The sequence below is a fragment of the Gouania willdenowi genome, chromosome 9 (genome assembly GCF_900634775.1).
Source record: "Gouania willdenowi chromosome 9, fGouWil2.1, whole genome shotgun sequence".
NCBI classification, from domain to species: domain Eukaryota; kingdom Metazoa; phylum Chordata; class Actinopteri; order Blenniiformes; family Gobiesocidae; genus Gouania; species Gouania willdenowi.
This window is the reverse complement of record NC_041052.1, coordinates 36,060,151-36,075,861: the sequence shown is the minus strand read 5'-3', so window position 1 is coordinate 36,075,861 and position 15,711 is coordinate 36,060,151. Positions and strand designations below refer to the sequence as shown.

Here is a 15,711-nt window from a genome sequence, read left to right as displayed (position 1 = left end):
CCTACTGTCAGGATGTCCTAGTAAGTAACTAAAAGGTCTCCTGTTAATTCAGAATGCTGCAGCAAGAATACTAACAGGTTCTAACAGGATAGAGCATATTTCTCCAGTATTGGCTTTCCTTCATTGGCTTCCTGTAAAATCTAGAATAGAGTTTAAAATCCTCCTGTTAGCATACAAAGCTCTACATGATCAAGCTCCTGCATATCTTAAAGACCTGTTAGTGCCCTATCGTCTGGGCAGAACACTCTCAGTTTGCTGGTCTACTGGAAGTTCCTAAAGTGTCTAGAAGTCGAACAAGAGGCAGAGCGTTTGGCTACCAGGCTGCTCGCCTTTGGAACCAGCTCTCAGTCTTAGTACAAGAAGCTGCTACTCTCTCCAATCTTTAAAAATAAACTCAAAACCTACTTATTTGCTAAAGCGTACGTATATCGTATAATAGCAATAACCTAAAATGGACATGGTCTCGTTGTTTTGGTCACAATCACAGACCATTACATGTAAATGGTCAACACCTCAGACCATTGCGAGAGATCTTTACATTCAAGTGATCGTGAGATCACTACGTGCGCTCAGTACAAGACGAAACCTCGTCTGTAGTGGTAGTCTTTGAGCATGCAGAATGGCCGCATGATGTTTAATATTAATATTAACCGAACCACTAGGAACGAGTGTTTCATAGTGTATTATGCTTTTTCAGCAGTCTGTGCCTTCTCCCCGCCCTTCTCTCTCTTTTCTGTTTCAGGTATCTTGATGCTGATGATGGCAGTTGCTGGTCAATGGTTCATGGCTCAACTCGTCTGGAACACTCTGATGGTCTATCCCTCCATCCTGTTCTGATCGTCCTTCTGTCAACTAAGCCCAACCAGTCGAGGCAGATGATGACCGTCATGCTTATGACAGGTGTCATGTCATAATAACGACAGCGTAATGTCATGCTTTATGTATAATACTTCAAGTAAAGTGTTACCAAACACATTCAACATGGTTTATTTCAATAAATGTGAGCCACCTCATACAGTTTTCTGTTCTGGTTTTGTATTCAAACGTGATTTTTTTTTTAAATTAAAGCTGTTAAATTGTTTACAAAAACACACTCCTTGTGTCTGCTTTAGTAGAACTAGTACAGTGCCCTTCGGAGGTATGCATTAATGTGGGAGCATAAGGGGTATAATTGAGTATTTTTGTATCTTTTTGTTGTGTTTTTGTGCATTTTTTGTATAATTATTGTTTTTGCTCCTCATTTATATATTTTTTTTGTTTGATGTATTTTTCTGTAATGTATGTTTTTGGAGTCAATATGCATATTTTTGTATCTTTCTGTTGTGTTTTTGTGCATTTTTTGTATAATTATTGTTTTTATTGCCATTGCAGTGTGATTCTGGAATCTTTTTGTGTATTTTTGTATCTTTTTTGGTGTAGTTTTGTGCATTTCTGTTATTTGCTATTTTGTGTATTTTGAGTCATTTTCATATGTTTGTTGTTGTTTGGTGTATTTTTCTGTAATGTATGTTTTTTGGAGTAATTTTGTGTGTTTTTAGCCTTTTTTTATATTTTTAAGCATTTCTGTTGTCATTTTGTGTACTTTTTGTATAAATATTGTTTAGTTTTTTGTTTTATTTTACTCATTTAGTGTATTTTTATTATAAATACACTCATGGAGATGAAGGAGGAAGTGAAGTCTGTGATCCGAGAATTAAAGTAAGTTTGGAATCACGGGAATAATATTAAATAACAATGAAATAACTTAAATGACTTTTAGTGGTACAAAAACATTTTTAATATTGACCTTTTTTTTTTAACCCAAACAAACTGAGACACGGTGACGTCATGAACCCGGAACCGGAAGTGGCGATAGATATAGATGGTGCGCTAGCGCTCCCTCACTCCCTGAGGTCAAAAGCTGAATAGGTTTCATTTCAGAGCGATTCCAGAAGTGAAATAACATTGAAATAAACATTTTGAAATTACCAAATTACTCCAAAATAACAGATACACACACTTGGGGTATTTGGAACCCGTTGACTGAGTTTCAGGTTGAACTCGCGCCACGTCTGGGAGATATTTGACACACACACACACACACACACACACACACACACACACACACACACACACACACACACACACACACACACACACACACACACACACACACACACACACACACACACACACACACACACACACACACACACACACACACACACACCTTTTATAAGTAGATATCCTTTATTTTCTGTGTACGCAGCAGCATTTAACACCCAGAGCTCAAACGACCCGCATTATTTCAACATTTTGCATCACACAGCGGGAAAAACAACACTTACTGAAAAAATTCACTGATTTACTTCACACAGGAGGAAATAAAGAGCCTGAGGTGGTAACAGGCAATCTGAGACCTGATGGAGAATCAAGCTCATCAGAAGAAGCTGTAAAGCAGTAAAAGCTGCTGAGCTTGTCACTGAGGTGACAGAGTGATTAGCTTCTGGCTTTGGCTAGCTCCTCCTTCTTGTCCTGTTGCTTTATTCTGTAGTCTGACAGCGCTGCTTTAATGGCATCCTCTGCAAGCACTGAGAAAACAAAGCAGAGGGAAGGATTTTAAAATTACTATCAGAATTAAAGCACAGATTTTCTGCTTCAAAAATCTCCACTATTCCATCTCAGAGTCAGTCAGGGTTGGGGTCAATTATAATTATATTCGTGTAATTGATACTTAATTACAATCATAATTTTAAAAATCTGTCGTGGTTGTAATCGCAATTAAATTGTATTTGAGTTTAGATAATTGACTTGAATTGTCATGAAAATTCTATTAAAATTGTCAATTATAACTTAACACAAAACTGGGGAACCATGTGACAGATCTATGTACAGTTCTACACATATGTAGTTAATTATTAAAATGTGTTTCATATCAGGCTTTCCCACATTTTACCATTTAAAAAAATGTTAAAGCCTATATTTTTATTGATTAGGAAGCCTAACAAGGTAACCAATAGATAGGAAAGAAATTAGATGATTAGATTACAGCTAGTTTAGGACCCGTTATCATAAGAGATGCTAACAGAAAGCTAACACAAGAAGAAAGTTCACTTTTATTAAGTTATTCATTTCAGGCTCAGTAATTGTGATGAATTTTAATTGAACTTTAGTGTTTGAAAACATAATTGTAAATAACTTTGAGGATTAAAAAAAAATAAAACTGTAATTGGGAAAAATGTCAGTAACCGTAACGTAATTGTAACTGAAAACTGTAATTGACCCCCAACCTTGGTGTCAGTTTACCCTTTTTCTTATATGTTTTTGTTTATCAACTTTTTCGTAATCAGATGTCATTAATGCAGTGGTTCCTGAATTTTATCGGGTCGTGACCCCATTTTTTCTGATCATGTTTGTTTTACTGAGTTACAAATACACAGTAGCCAGGATTAGTGGACAATGTCACAAGATGCACCACCTCAGAATTTTTTTACTGAATTATATTTGAGAAAGTGAAAGTATAGAATACTTTTCATTTTTTTGATCAATTACTAGACATTTCAGGCTACCCCCAAGGTTGAAAAACAGAGCATTAATGGCTTTTGAACTTCCCGAAATCATGCAAAACATGATGGCATATTTTGATGTAAAAGAGACTGCCCATTACTGCTGTGCTTCTCAAAGTGTGTGGCGCGCCCCCTGGTGGGTAATGGAGGTATAGGGTCATCACAAAGAAAGAAATAATTAAAAGCTTAAAAAGTAGCAGAAATTGAAAGAGCATTAAAGTGTTAGACTGCATTAGATGTGGACTGGGAACAAAATAACGTGGAACTAAAGTGCATAAAAATAATGATTAATAATTGATAATTGATTGATTGATAATTTATTAACAAACAGCTGCACAATTTGTGGCACTTTAGTCTTTTTCTTCTATAAAGGACAGCACGTGTGAGTGAGTTCTGTAGTGTGACTTGTTTGAAGGAAAGTCTGGGTTAGAACGCACTCATCTAACTGAGCTTTTCATGCTGTTCTGAGAAGTAACGAACGCAGCGACTGCTAAAAACAATATTATAATACAAAAATAGCTAAAAAAAACCATCTCAGAAATATATAAAAATTGTAAAGGACACTGTTTGACTGCACTAAATATTTACATGATTGTAATTTGTACTGTGTGATTGTGTAAATAAAAACAAGTAAAAAAAAAATTGATATATCTCGATACAGGCGATATTGTCATTTTCTATATCGCCAAAATAGACAAATCAAGATATCTTGAATCACCATATATTGTTCAGCCCTAATATATGTATGCATATATACAATATAATAATATACATAAAATATTTACATACAGTATTTGCATGTGGCGGAACGAGAGTTACGCATCATGTCAATATGGATTAAAATCTCTGCTGAATATAATAAATGACAAATAATTGAAGTAGAGCTGAAAACAAAAGGGGGTCCAACCAGAGGTGACAAGTAACAAAGTACAAATCTGCATACAAACACCAGCAAACTCCAAAGTTTCCAAAGTGGGGTACGAGGACATCCAGGGGTATGCAAATTGTCACAGGGTTTATATGAATAAAAAATTTGTTTTTGTTTTACTTAAGTACATTCAGCAGCACGTACTTTTTTACTTTTACTCAAGTAAGGGAGCAACTTCCATAATTTTACTTTTACCAGAGTCATTTTTTATTCAAGCATCTATACTTTTACTTAAGTACTGAAGTACTAATAAAGTGGCCAGTAAGTGTAGTAGTAGTAGTAGTGTCTGTGCTTCCATCCTGAAAATGGCTGTTTTAACTCCTGCTTTGTGGGGGGCTTAGATAGAATAATATAAAATAGATCAAATATAAAATAAAATAGATCAAATAATAGATAAAGTGTGTCGTACTTACTGGAGCAATGAAGCTTGACTGGAGGAAGGCAGAGCTCCTTGGCAATGTCTGTGTTTTTAATCTTGAGTGCATCATCAACCTGCAAAGTGCATAAGAATTCAAAACACTTTCAAACCTTTAATGTGTAAACATGTAAAGAAGGGTCTTTAAATGTGAATTAAGAAATGCTCGTCAACAAAGAAAATTCACACGATTAAAAACATTGAATACACAAAAGATTAATAATTTACTAGCAAACATTGAAGCTGGAGTGAAATCCTTTAAATGTTGTGGTTGGTGGTCCAATACAGAAATGGGCAACTTTTATCACAGCGGGGCCCCGATAATCTGATTAATATAAGGGCCACATTATCAACATTTATGTCTGCATTCAGATCAGGGGTGTCAAACTCATTTTAGTTCAGGGGCCAAATACAGACCAGTTTGACCTTAAGTGGGCCACAGATGTTGGGTGGGAAAAAGAGCAATTTAATATCATTGTGCCCTAGTTTGCACTTCCAGGTATAATTTACCAGTACATCAAACTTTTATCATAGAATTGATATAAGGTATAAAAGACAAACAATATCCAACTTAAATTTCCATGATATTATGAACAATTGTTATTTAATTTAGTAAAACAATTTCAGTAAATTTGCAGGATTTTGTAAAAAAAATGTTTGTGTATTTTTGGAGTCATTTTGTGCATTTACTATGGGGGCCAGATAAAAAAATTGGTGGATGACGTCACAGGGTTAAGGAAAGGTGTTAAGGAGACTTCCTAATGGAGTTAGGGGAAAGGCCATCACGTTGTTTTGACAATCAGACACACTTCCACTAGGTGACGTAATAATCCGAAGGCGATGAAGGTTAGTGACGTCATAATTGCTGCACACAAAAGGGACTTCCAAATTTGTGCGGGTTGTTTTAACTCTTTAATCTTTAACTTTTTAATCGGAATAATCCAGAAACACATACATCAACTGCACCGTCTATTTAATACAGGCGATTTGCTTGGATGTTACCGTCTTCACCTTAGGACCCCTGCAGCCACTTAGCTGCCCCCAATGCTGCCTGTGTGCACTGTCCAATATAAACAGTGCTTTGACCAGACGTAGCACACATGAAACTGCTCATCATGTTTATATCTCGCAACAGATCATTGTACGTGCACGCGCACGGATGTGAATACCGTCGAGTTGAAACGTGTTCAGGCTTAAAGAGACATCGGCTTCATTCTGTTCTCTCGAGCTGGGTTTTTATTCCCGCCCGATTAAAGCTCTACTGTGTGCGTGTGTGCATCCTCTGCGTGCATGCAGGTGCGCGTGCGAGTCATCCGGGTGTGTATGTGTGCTCCAATATTACTGCAGGTCTCACATAACACCTCATTTAAATTTGAAAAGCGCGTCTTGGAATCAGTCTTTTGAATAAAATGTTATTTATTGTCTATACAGTGTGGGTAAGTATTTATTAGTGGAGGATGTACACTAAGGATGAGTAACTAACTACACTCATCATGACCAATTCAAAAAATAACTTTCAACTTTTAAGTAAGGCTGGCGATCACTCTATGCTGTGAAAAGTTCCTGGTAAGAACCCTGATATTGCAATAATTATCGTACTGTGAGGTTACTATGGTGATCATACCATGAGATTTAGACATCGTTACATCCCTACCACTCACCGTTTTCCCCTTCACCCACTCCGTTGCCAGAGAACTTGAAGCAATAGCTGAACCACAGCCAAATGTTTTGAACTTTGCATCCACTATTTTCCCGTTCTCGTCTACCTGGATCTGAAAACCAGAAAGACACAGATGTCCAAACAAGGAAGCAGATGTTTGTTGACCCTTCTTACAGGGTTGGGGTCAACTATAATTGTAAAATTGATAATTATAATTGTAATCTTAAAAATCTGTTACTGTCATAACCATAATTAAATTCTATATAATTGACTGTTTAAATTGTAATTGCCATGAACATTCTATAATTAGAATTTAACACAAAACTGGGGAACGATGTTACAGTTCTATGTACAGTTCTACACATGTCGTTAACAGTTATTAAAATGCATTTCATATCAAGCTTCCCCACATTTTTCCATTTAAAAAATATTAAAACACTTTAAAAACAAATAACAATCATTGAATTTCTTTCCTATCTTTATTCAGTGTATTTTACAGCTGATTTAGGACTAGTTATCATGACAGATGCTAACAGAGAGCTAAAACAAGAGGAAGGTTAACTATGAATTATGTGTTTTTTTCAGACTCTCACTATTATGTAACTACTAGGCAAAATAGTAACATGAGGGCTGTGCTACCTGCATGTGTAGAACCAATCAAATGCAAAGAACAGTATTCTTTGAGAACAACAAACAAAGTTTTCAAAAGAAATTAAAGTTGTTCCTTTTCACCCAATAAACACTGGTTTCACATTGTTTCATTGGAAACAATGAAAAAGGACTTTTAAAACTGCATCAATGATTAGTGAGGAGATGGAGCTCCTCACTTTTGTTATTGTTATTATATATTTTGCATGATTTCAATATGAATGTTCAAATACATATGCACACATATCTGGGACTGCAACAAAAACAATTAGCCCTGTGGATACAATGTGCTATGTTGTTTTACACATTGGGCTTCCGTGTGTGTGTCACTTATAATTGCAAAATTGATAATTAATTACAATTATGGCATAATTATAAATGTACTTTGAATTGAAAAAATATGTTGCTGTTGTCATCGTAATTAAATTGCAATTGAGTTTAGATAATTGACTTTGTAATTGCCATGAAAGGTTTATAGAAATTGTCAACTACAATTTACCGCAAAAATGGGAAACCATGGTATTATTAAAATGTGTTTCATATCAAGCTTTCCCACATTTTACCACTAAAATGAATAAATAAATCAAGGGGTACAGTGACACAAAAAATGATGCTCTTACACCCACACTATACATTTTAAAACCAATATTTTCATTTATTAGGAAGCCTAACAAGGTAACCAAGAGATGAGAAACAAATTAGATGGTAGACATTTGTTTATACTGTATTTTACAGCTGACTTAAGACCCATTATCATTAGAGATGCTAACAGAACAGAAAGCTAATGCAAGAGGAAGGTTAACTTTTATTAGGTTATTTGTTTCAGGCTCAGTAATTGTGATTAATTGTAAATTTGTAATTGAGAAACAGAATTATAATTGACTTTCTTAGGATAAAAAATTACAAATGTAACTGTTATCATAGTTGAATTGCAATTGAACATGGATAATTGAAAATGTAACTGTAACTAAAATATGTAATTGACCCCAACGCTGGTATGTATGTAAATAAAAATGGATAAAATGCACGTGAATAATTTGATGAGACCCCAGGAAGAATAGTGACTGAAATTTCAGAAGCTAATGGAGATCTTAATAAAATGAAATGAAATAAAATGAAACTGTTATTAGGTTATTAATGTCAGGCAAAGTAATTTAACTTTAGTAATTGGGAATGTAATTGCAAAAAAATAATAATTGTAATTACAGTAACTGGGGAAAATGTCGGTCTCTGTAATCGTAATTGAAACTGAAAAATGTAACCGACCCCAACCCTGCTGTCTTACCTGAAGCTTCATGACGTCACCACAGGCTGGGGCTCCCACCAACCCTGTCCCCACATCTCTGGAGTTTTTGTTCAGAGAGCCCATATTTCTGGGGTTTTCATAGTGGTCCACCACCTGTGCAGACAAAAACCACAGACTAAACAGTGTCGGTGCTGTATACATGTATGTTACTGCGACAGAGCCTTCGTTGAACCGCGACAGCTTTAAGACACACAAACACCATATCTATGTGTGTTTTGTCCAACAGCGAAACGTTTTTCCTACCTTTTTGTGATACAAGCAGACCGCAGTCCGGTCCGGTCTGGATAAACTTCTGTTAAAAAACAACATCAAGGACGCAGACTTTCGTAAGGACGACGTCGCCATGTTTCCACACAGGATGTCGGCGGAAATGACCGAGTGAGGCCGAGAGTGAACGAGTCTTAAGCCTTTTTACGCTCTGGAAGTGCGCATGCGCGACCGGCGGGGGTTCATAGGTGTTGAGGAATATAAACGTCAACACGACGCTGTTTGTGCTATGCACTGAGATTTTCAGCGGACTTTTTGTACGATAAAGGCCTAATGTATCTAACACTTAGACTGCAGTCACTCACTTTAAAAACAGTCTTTCAACGAAAAAGTTTCAATGAGTATTTGCTTTTATTTGTAATGAAAAAAAGTGCCTGGCATAATCTATGGTTAGCTGAATGTGTGAATAAAATGTATGATAAATGATATATTATTGGTAGTGGTACTGTGAGATGGTGAAAATACACAGAGAAGAACAGAATATACTGTATCGCCTATTTCTTGACTTGGTCTAATCTTGATGTGTTTATGACTAACAATTGATCCATATCACAGACATGTACTGTACATGTATATAATCTAGCCATGATATGACACCAGGGATGTGGACCAGGCAGGTATTATAGTATGAGTTGTCACTTTGAAAAGGTACATTTATGAGGTATATTATCCAGGTTCGTGTGATTATTTTTTATTAAGCTATATATTATTTAAATTTACAAATTTGAAGGAAGTGCACAAGATGGACAGGTCATTTCATTTGCACATTTTCTTTGTGTAGTCTTGCTCCTTTTTTCTGCGTGTATATAATTTTTTTTTGTTTTGTTTTGTTTTTTTAAATACACCGCTATGCCGTCTATAGTATACTTATATTAAACTTTATGAAACCCCTCGGTGTTTAATAAATGTTTTTCTGATTAAGTGAAACAGCACTCATCAGCCAATTTGTGTTTACAAAATGTGACTATAACCAGGGTCACAGGTGAAACATCAGGCAAAGGAATTTTAGCTCGTGTGCAGCATAAGCTTCAGCAGCATTAGCTTTAGCAGCTAACTTGGTCTTTCTGCCTTGGAGACTGATGCCATGTTTGCGCAAACAATATTTTATGGAATCAACACTTCAACGGTAAAAAAAAAAAAATCTCTGTCAGACTCGCATCCTACACCGTCAGCCATGGCGACTTTATACCTCTTGACCTTTGACCTAATGCGAAAAACAGAACCAGACCGAGAGTGAAAATGTTTGTAGCGAATATTATTAATATCCAGCCTACAGACGGAGTCAGGCCACACTATAATAGTGCTTCAAAGCCGCACTGGAAAGTGAGAGAGCACAAAACGGTTTCTGAGACGCAGAGGAGCTAAAACGCTACAGGATAAAAAGGTAGATACAGTCAAAAAAGTGGATGGATTATGGATAATGGCTGTTTTTTGTTCCATAATAAGCCTAGCAACTTGCCTAGTAGCATGTTTCTATCGTCATTACATATTGTTTATGTCAAAGATATAAGCCTACACACACACACACACACACACACACACACACACACACACACACACACACACACACTCTCAGTTCATTATTCTTCTTTTTCTTTTTCTTCTCCTCCTCCTCCTCCACAGGTCTTGTGTTTCCCCACATGTAGTCCATGTCTGTGTTCAGTTTACTTTTTGCTACTCCAGTTCTTTGCTAATTATGTTTTAACTACGCTCACAATGAGCGCTCCTCAGTCACAGACTGAGACTGGACACTCATCACTCCTCCATGTAATAATTCCTTTACATCTTGCCACCCTAAACTCTTAATTCCCGGGAATTTTTCTGCTGACTTTTTGATTATTTTGGACTTTTCAGTTTGAGCTGAACAATTTTTTATTCATTTAAACCCTAATACAATTTGCATACCCCTGGACGTACCCCACTTTGGGAACCTAGGCTGTATGAGAATATGAAGAGTCTGTTGGTGTTTGTATGCAGATAATGTCTTGGTATCGTGTGGAGATTTGTCCTTGTGTTGATGGAAGCGAGGGAACTACCCTCACTTCCATTCCAATACGGCCGCTGAGCTGCTCCTATTGGTTTTTAAAAGTGCTCGGATCAGCCGAAAGTGGCATCAGCGGAAAACCCTGGTCAACTCCTCGAGTCCCAATATGTGTAATATTAATAATATAAACACTATCAAAACACTAAAGATCGCTGAAATAAAATTACAAACGCTGTTAGGTTGGAAAAATCAACACAGTGAACGAGCTTGTAGACGTTTTTATCCCTCTCGACCTATGAACCCCCCAGGTCGCACATGTGCACTTCCGACTGTGAAAAGGCTTATTAAGCAAAGGTTCACGTTTCAGTTTGGAATATAGCATATGATAAAATGTACGAAATTTACAGATGTACAAAATTTGAACAATTAACAAAAAATACAAATTTTTTATTCAGTTTTTTCAAAAGTGAAGTTAAACAATATATGCTTATTTTAATTTTCCTAATCCAACTTCACAGTGACTAGAACAATGATTTAACATTTTCTCTTGTGTTTTGTGCCATTTGTTGTCTGGAGTTGTTAACACGAACAATAAACATAATTATTTGTAATCTAAATGTTTTTTGTTGTTTTTTTAGGTCTAAGGGACCTGCTGTGCGAGGCTGATCATTGGGGGAATTCTGAACTGTATAGTGGTCACCCATCCAAACCATTATCATCATTTATATATTATTTATAAATGGAGCAGTTCAAAGCACCATCACCACTGTCTCTCACCAGTAACCCTACTGACAACTGGCACAGCTGGGAACAAAGCTTTTGGAGGTATATAGCGGCCTCAGGGGAGAATGATGAAAAAGAAAAGATTAAGATTTTACTCCACACCATTGGCGAGGATGCACTGGAAGTGTACAACACACTGACGGTTAGAGCTGAAGGAGATGAGCTGACAATGGAGGATGTTCTTCAAGCCTTTAAAGATTACTACAGTCCACAGAAAAATGTCGTCTTTGAACGAGTTCAATATTGGTCCCATCAGATGACAGCAGGGACATCAGTAAACACATTCATAACCGAGCTGCGACAGAAAAGCAAAGACTGTGAGTTTGGAATAAGTGAGAATGACATGCTCAGAGATAAGCTTGTGTTAAGCATCACAGATTCTCACCTAAAAAAGAATCTGTTACAGGAAAGACGTCTAACGTTCTACAGAGCAATAGAAATATGCAGAGCTACAGAACAAGCAGAGACTCCGTTACAAGCCATCAAGACTGAACACGGAGTGCAAGAAGTTCCAGTGGATGCTGATCTGAAACTGGTACTTCCTGACAAGAGTCTCCATCACAACACCAGTAGAAAATTAGGTTCTCAATCTGTTCCAAATACAGATCAAACAGAAAAACTTGTGCTGGCTGCCTTCATGCCCAAAGTTCAGCTGCACAGATTACAGCTCCAGCAGCCGTCAGTCACTGATGGTGTTTTCAGTGAGAGGAAGAACGTTGAGCAGCTGCTTCCAGAGCGTCTCCACATAAAGGAGGAACCAGAGATGCTCAGTGAAGGTCAGGAGGAAAAGCAGCTTTGTGTGCAGCAGGAGACAACCAGTGCTGCTTGTCCTGTTAAATGTGAAGATGAAGAGGAGAAGCCTCAGGCCTCCCAGCTACACTGGAGACAACCAACAGAAATTAACATGGAGGAGGAACCTTCAACCTGCAGTTTAAATGAATTAATGACAAGACAAAGTGTGGGAATTAACAGCAAAGGACCAGAAGCAGCCCAGAACCCAGATCCAAGCAGTTTAGTACAAGGTCCTGATGGAACGGAAACAGACTCATATTGGACTGAAGATGATGATGAAGACTGTTGGCAGAAACCTCTGTCAGAGTCTGAAGCTGAAGCTGACTTTGACTCCACCAGGAAAAAGAGAAAGTTGTCTGACTCAAGTCAAAATCCTGAAATGGGACGTAAAGCTTCCAAAACACAGATTAGTCAGTCCAACCTTAAGTCACACAAGAGAATCCACACTGAAGAGAAACCATTTAAATGTGATGTTTGTAGTAAATGTTTTAACAATCAGTCCAACCTTAAGTCACACATGAGAATCCACACTGAAGAGAAACCATTTAAATGTGATGTTTGTAGTAAATGTTTTAGTCAAAAGACTAACCTGCAGTCACATGTGAGAGTACACTCAAAAGAGAAACCATTCAAATGTTTTAAACAAAAGTCTGACCTGAAGGTCCACAAAAATCCACACACAAGAAAAAAACTTTGAAATGTGATGTGTTTAGTAAATATGTTCTTAATAGTTGTTCATTGTTTTCTATTGTTTTTAGCTACGTAGGTTTAGGTATAGGTAATATTTGAAGTGTAATTAGAGTTTTGTAAGTTAGTGCATGCTTTCAGTAAGTTAACATATTTTGGCAGATGTTTTAGAGTTGGGCAATTTGTATTTACAGTTTTATTTTGTGTAATTGTTTACTGTAAGTAACTGTAAACATTGTGCGTGAATAGTTTTACCTTTGAATATTAAAGCCTCATCTGTGTTACATAAAAAAGGTTTGCTCTTTATTTAATAATGTACAATATTAGTTTTTTCACAGATTGCACAAAAACAGACCTACATTTAATTTTTTTTGTAAATATCAGTAAACCAATTATCTAGTAGAGATCTAGGAAGTATTTTTAAGCAGCTTTGAAAACCTTCTGGAAAGGACATTTTCCAAGCCCAAAACACATCCAAGAAGCAAATAACCTGGAAGTTGGAGCAGTCACACTCTTCAGTGGCATTTAAGGGTCAGCTGATGTGTATAGGGAAGCGCCGTGGAATCACACGGGATGGGCTATAAGGATGAGGAACTTTCTAAACTTGCAGTTTCCTGTCCCCTCACACCAGAGGAAGATTATTTAAAAAACCTAATTTCCTCCACAATGATGAAAATAAAGGGATGCCTCCAACTTTAGAGAGTTTGCCATTCTGTTCTATCAAAGAACCTTATAGTCAGATGCGAGGGAGGAAAGAGTGCCTATTCAGTCTCTCAGACTACATGATGGATCAAGATTCAATAGTTTTTTTAATTTTATTTTGCATCCTAACCTCACAAGAAAATGTAAAAATCTGAATGTCTTTTAAGCAAAACCCCAGATGCCCAGTACAGATGGTATAAAAGTACACAAATTGATCCAATACCAGAAAATCAACAAAAATATACATGACAGAAAAATATACAAAATCACAAAAACAACAACATAAATACACAAAATTACTTAAAATACACTAAAAAACAACAAACACACTCACAAAATGACATTGATATTCAAATATATACAAATAACATAAACACACAATAGACTCCAGAAACATAAAATGACAACAAAATTACTTAAAATATACAAAATTACATCATGAAATAACTCAAAATAGACAAAACCGTAGCACACAAAACCTTTGTTCTGTCCTTTATTGATTGATTGGTGATTTTTTAAAATGCAGACCTTAATGTTCATAATGTGGCTCTAGGATCAAATAATGACAATTCTGTGTAAGTGTTTCTACTACCACCAAGTGATTAGTTTTTGCCATTACAATGGTCTAAATCACAGACCATCAGTTTCTCTTGTGTCTTGTGTGAAGACAGTCCAGCTGCAGACCTCCACTGTCAGCCACCTCCACTCTGAGACCCCCCTCCACTGTCAGAAGGATGTGACGTCAGGATATAAAGTTAAAACAACAGAGGTGGCAAAAGTACCAGTCTTCAATACTCAAGTAAAAGTCTAGATACTTGAATCAAAATAACTCTGGTGAAAGTTAAAGTATTGAAGTTGCCCCCTTACTTGAGTAAAAGTTAAGAAAGTGCATGCTCCTAAATGTACTTGAGTAAAAAAGTAAAAACAAATGTTCCTGCATATCTTTTTTTTTTATAACTTGTATAATACTCGTTCGTGGAAACAAGTTAAATCTGTTAAATTTGAACACTTAGATAATTTAGCACTCATAAATAAAATGTGTCAAGAACCAAAACCCAGTGTAAATCCTCAATAAAACCCAGAACAGCTTTGAGTTTAACATTTTTAAGAACTTGTAGTAAACTGTTACATGGAAATGAATTAAATATATTAACCTTTATGAACAGCTAGGTAATTTAGCACCCATTATAGATAAAACTTGTAAATAAAATTTAGTTTTTATTAGAAGGCAAATGCTCAGTTAAACTTAGAGCAGCTTTGATTTTAACATTTTCAAAACTTATATATAATATACAATACAAATACTTAAGTAAAGGACAGATCCCATAAAAATGACTTAAAAGTAACGAAGTATTGGTACTTTGCTACGTGTCACCAATTTTTATTCATGTAAACCCTATGACAATTTGCATACCCCTGGACATACCCGTACCCCACTTTAGGAACTTAGGCTGTATGTCCTCTATTGTTTACGCCAGTTTTACTCAAATGGGGGTATGGGATGGCACTACAGGGGGTACGTGAGAGAGAAAGTGTAAAACTTACAAATGAAAGCCTTAAAGCTATGGGGGTTTATATATTTATGTAATAATGATGATGAAAATGATCTTGATTACAACATAAACTAAAAAGTCTTGGTCCCACAGCAGCAGAGGTGTAAAGAGTACTGATATATCCTACTCAAGTAGAAGTTCTGTTACTTGATTGAAATAGTACTCAAGTACAAGTACAAGTAAGTCATACATAAAATACTCAAGTACAAATAAAAAGTAGCTCAATTAAATAGTACAATTATCAGGCTAAGTATAGCTACATTTATGAACTCTAAAATGGTGCCATGGTAACAACATAATGGGTAGAAATCCCATCCTGAACCGAAGAAAGGCTTGGCATTGATCGAAAATGGCACGACTAAGAACATATGGATTATTTGATTGTTGTCTGGTCATTTCATTTTTTGTAGTTTCGCAATGTCCGTTGATCATTTTAAAACA

The 15,711-nt window shown here is 36.2% G+C and overlaps 1 protein-coding gene across 1 annotated transcript; it reads right to left on the bottom strand.

The window, feature by feature from the left end:
* Nucleotides 1–2,331: 2,331 nt before the first annotated feature.
* Nucleotides 2,332–8,905, bottom strand: iscua (iron-sulfur cluster assembly enzyme a). The gene is made up of 5 exons (XM_028458368.1): nt 8,746–8,905; nt 8,482–8,595; nt 6,550–6,660; nt 4,887–4,965; nt 2,332–2,570 (listed from the first exon to the last, which is right to left on the bottom strand). Exons 1-5 carry the CDS (start codon nt 8,845–8,847, stop codon nt 2,479–2,481), a joined length of 498 nt encoding a protein of 165 aa, XP_028314169.1. The 5' UTR covers nt 8,848–8,905; the 3' UTR covers nt 2,332–2,478.
* Between the last annotated feature and the right edge of the window lie 6,806 nt (nt 8,906–15,711).

Bases quoted from the DNA above. Each gene is read 5' to 3' on its own strand.
- iscua (XM_028458368.1), bottom strand. From the start codon at position 8,847: ATGGCGACGTCGTCCTTACGAAAGTCTGCGTCCTTGATGTTGTTTTTT. The intron at 8,596-8,745 runs GTAGGAAAAACG...TTGTCTGCACAG, and splicing joins TCTGCTTGTATCACAAAAAG to GTGGTGGACCACTATGAAAA. The intron at 2,571-4,886 runs GTAAGTACGACA...TTGTTTTCTCAG, and splicing joins AGTCAAGCTTCATTGCTCCA to TGCTTGCAGAGGATGCCATT.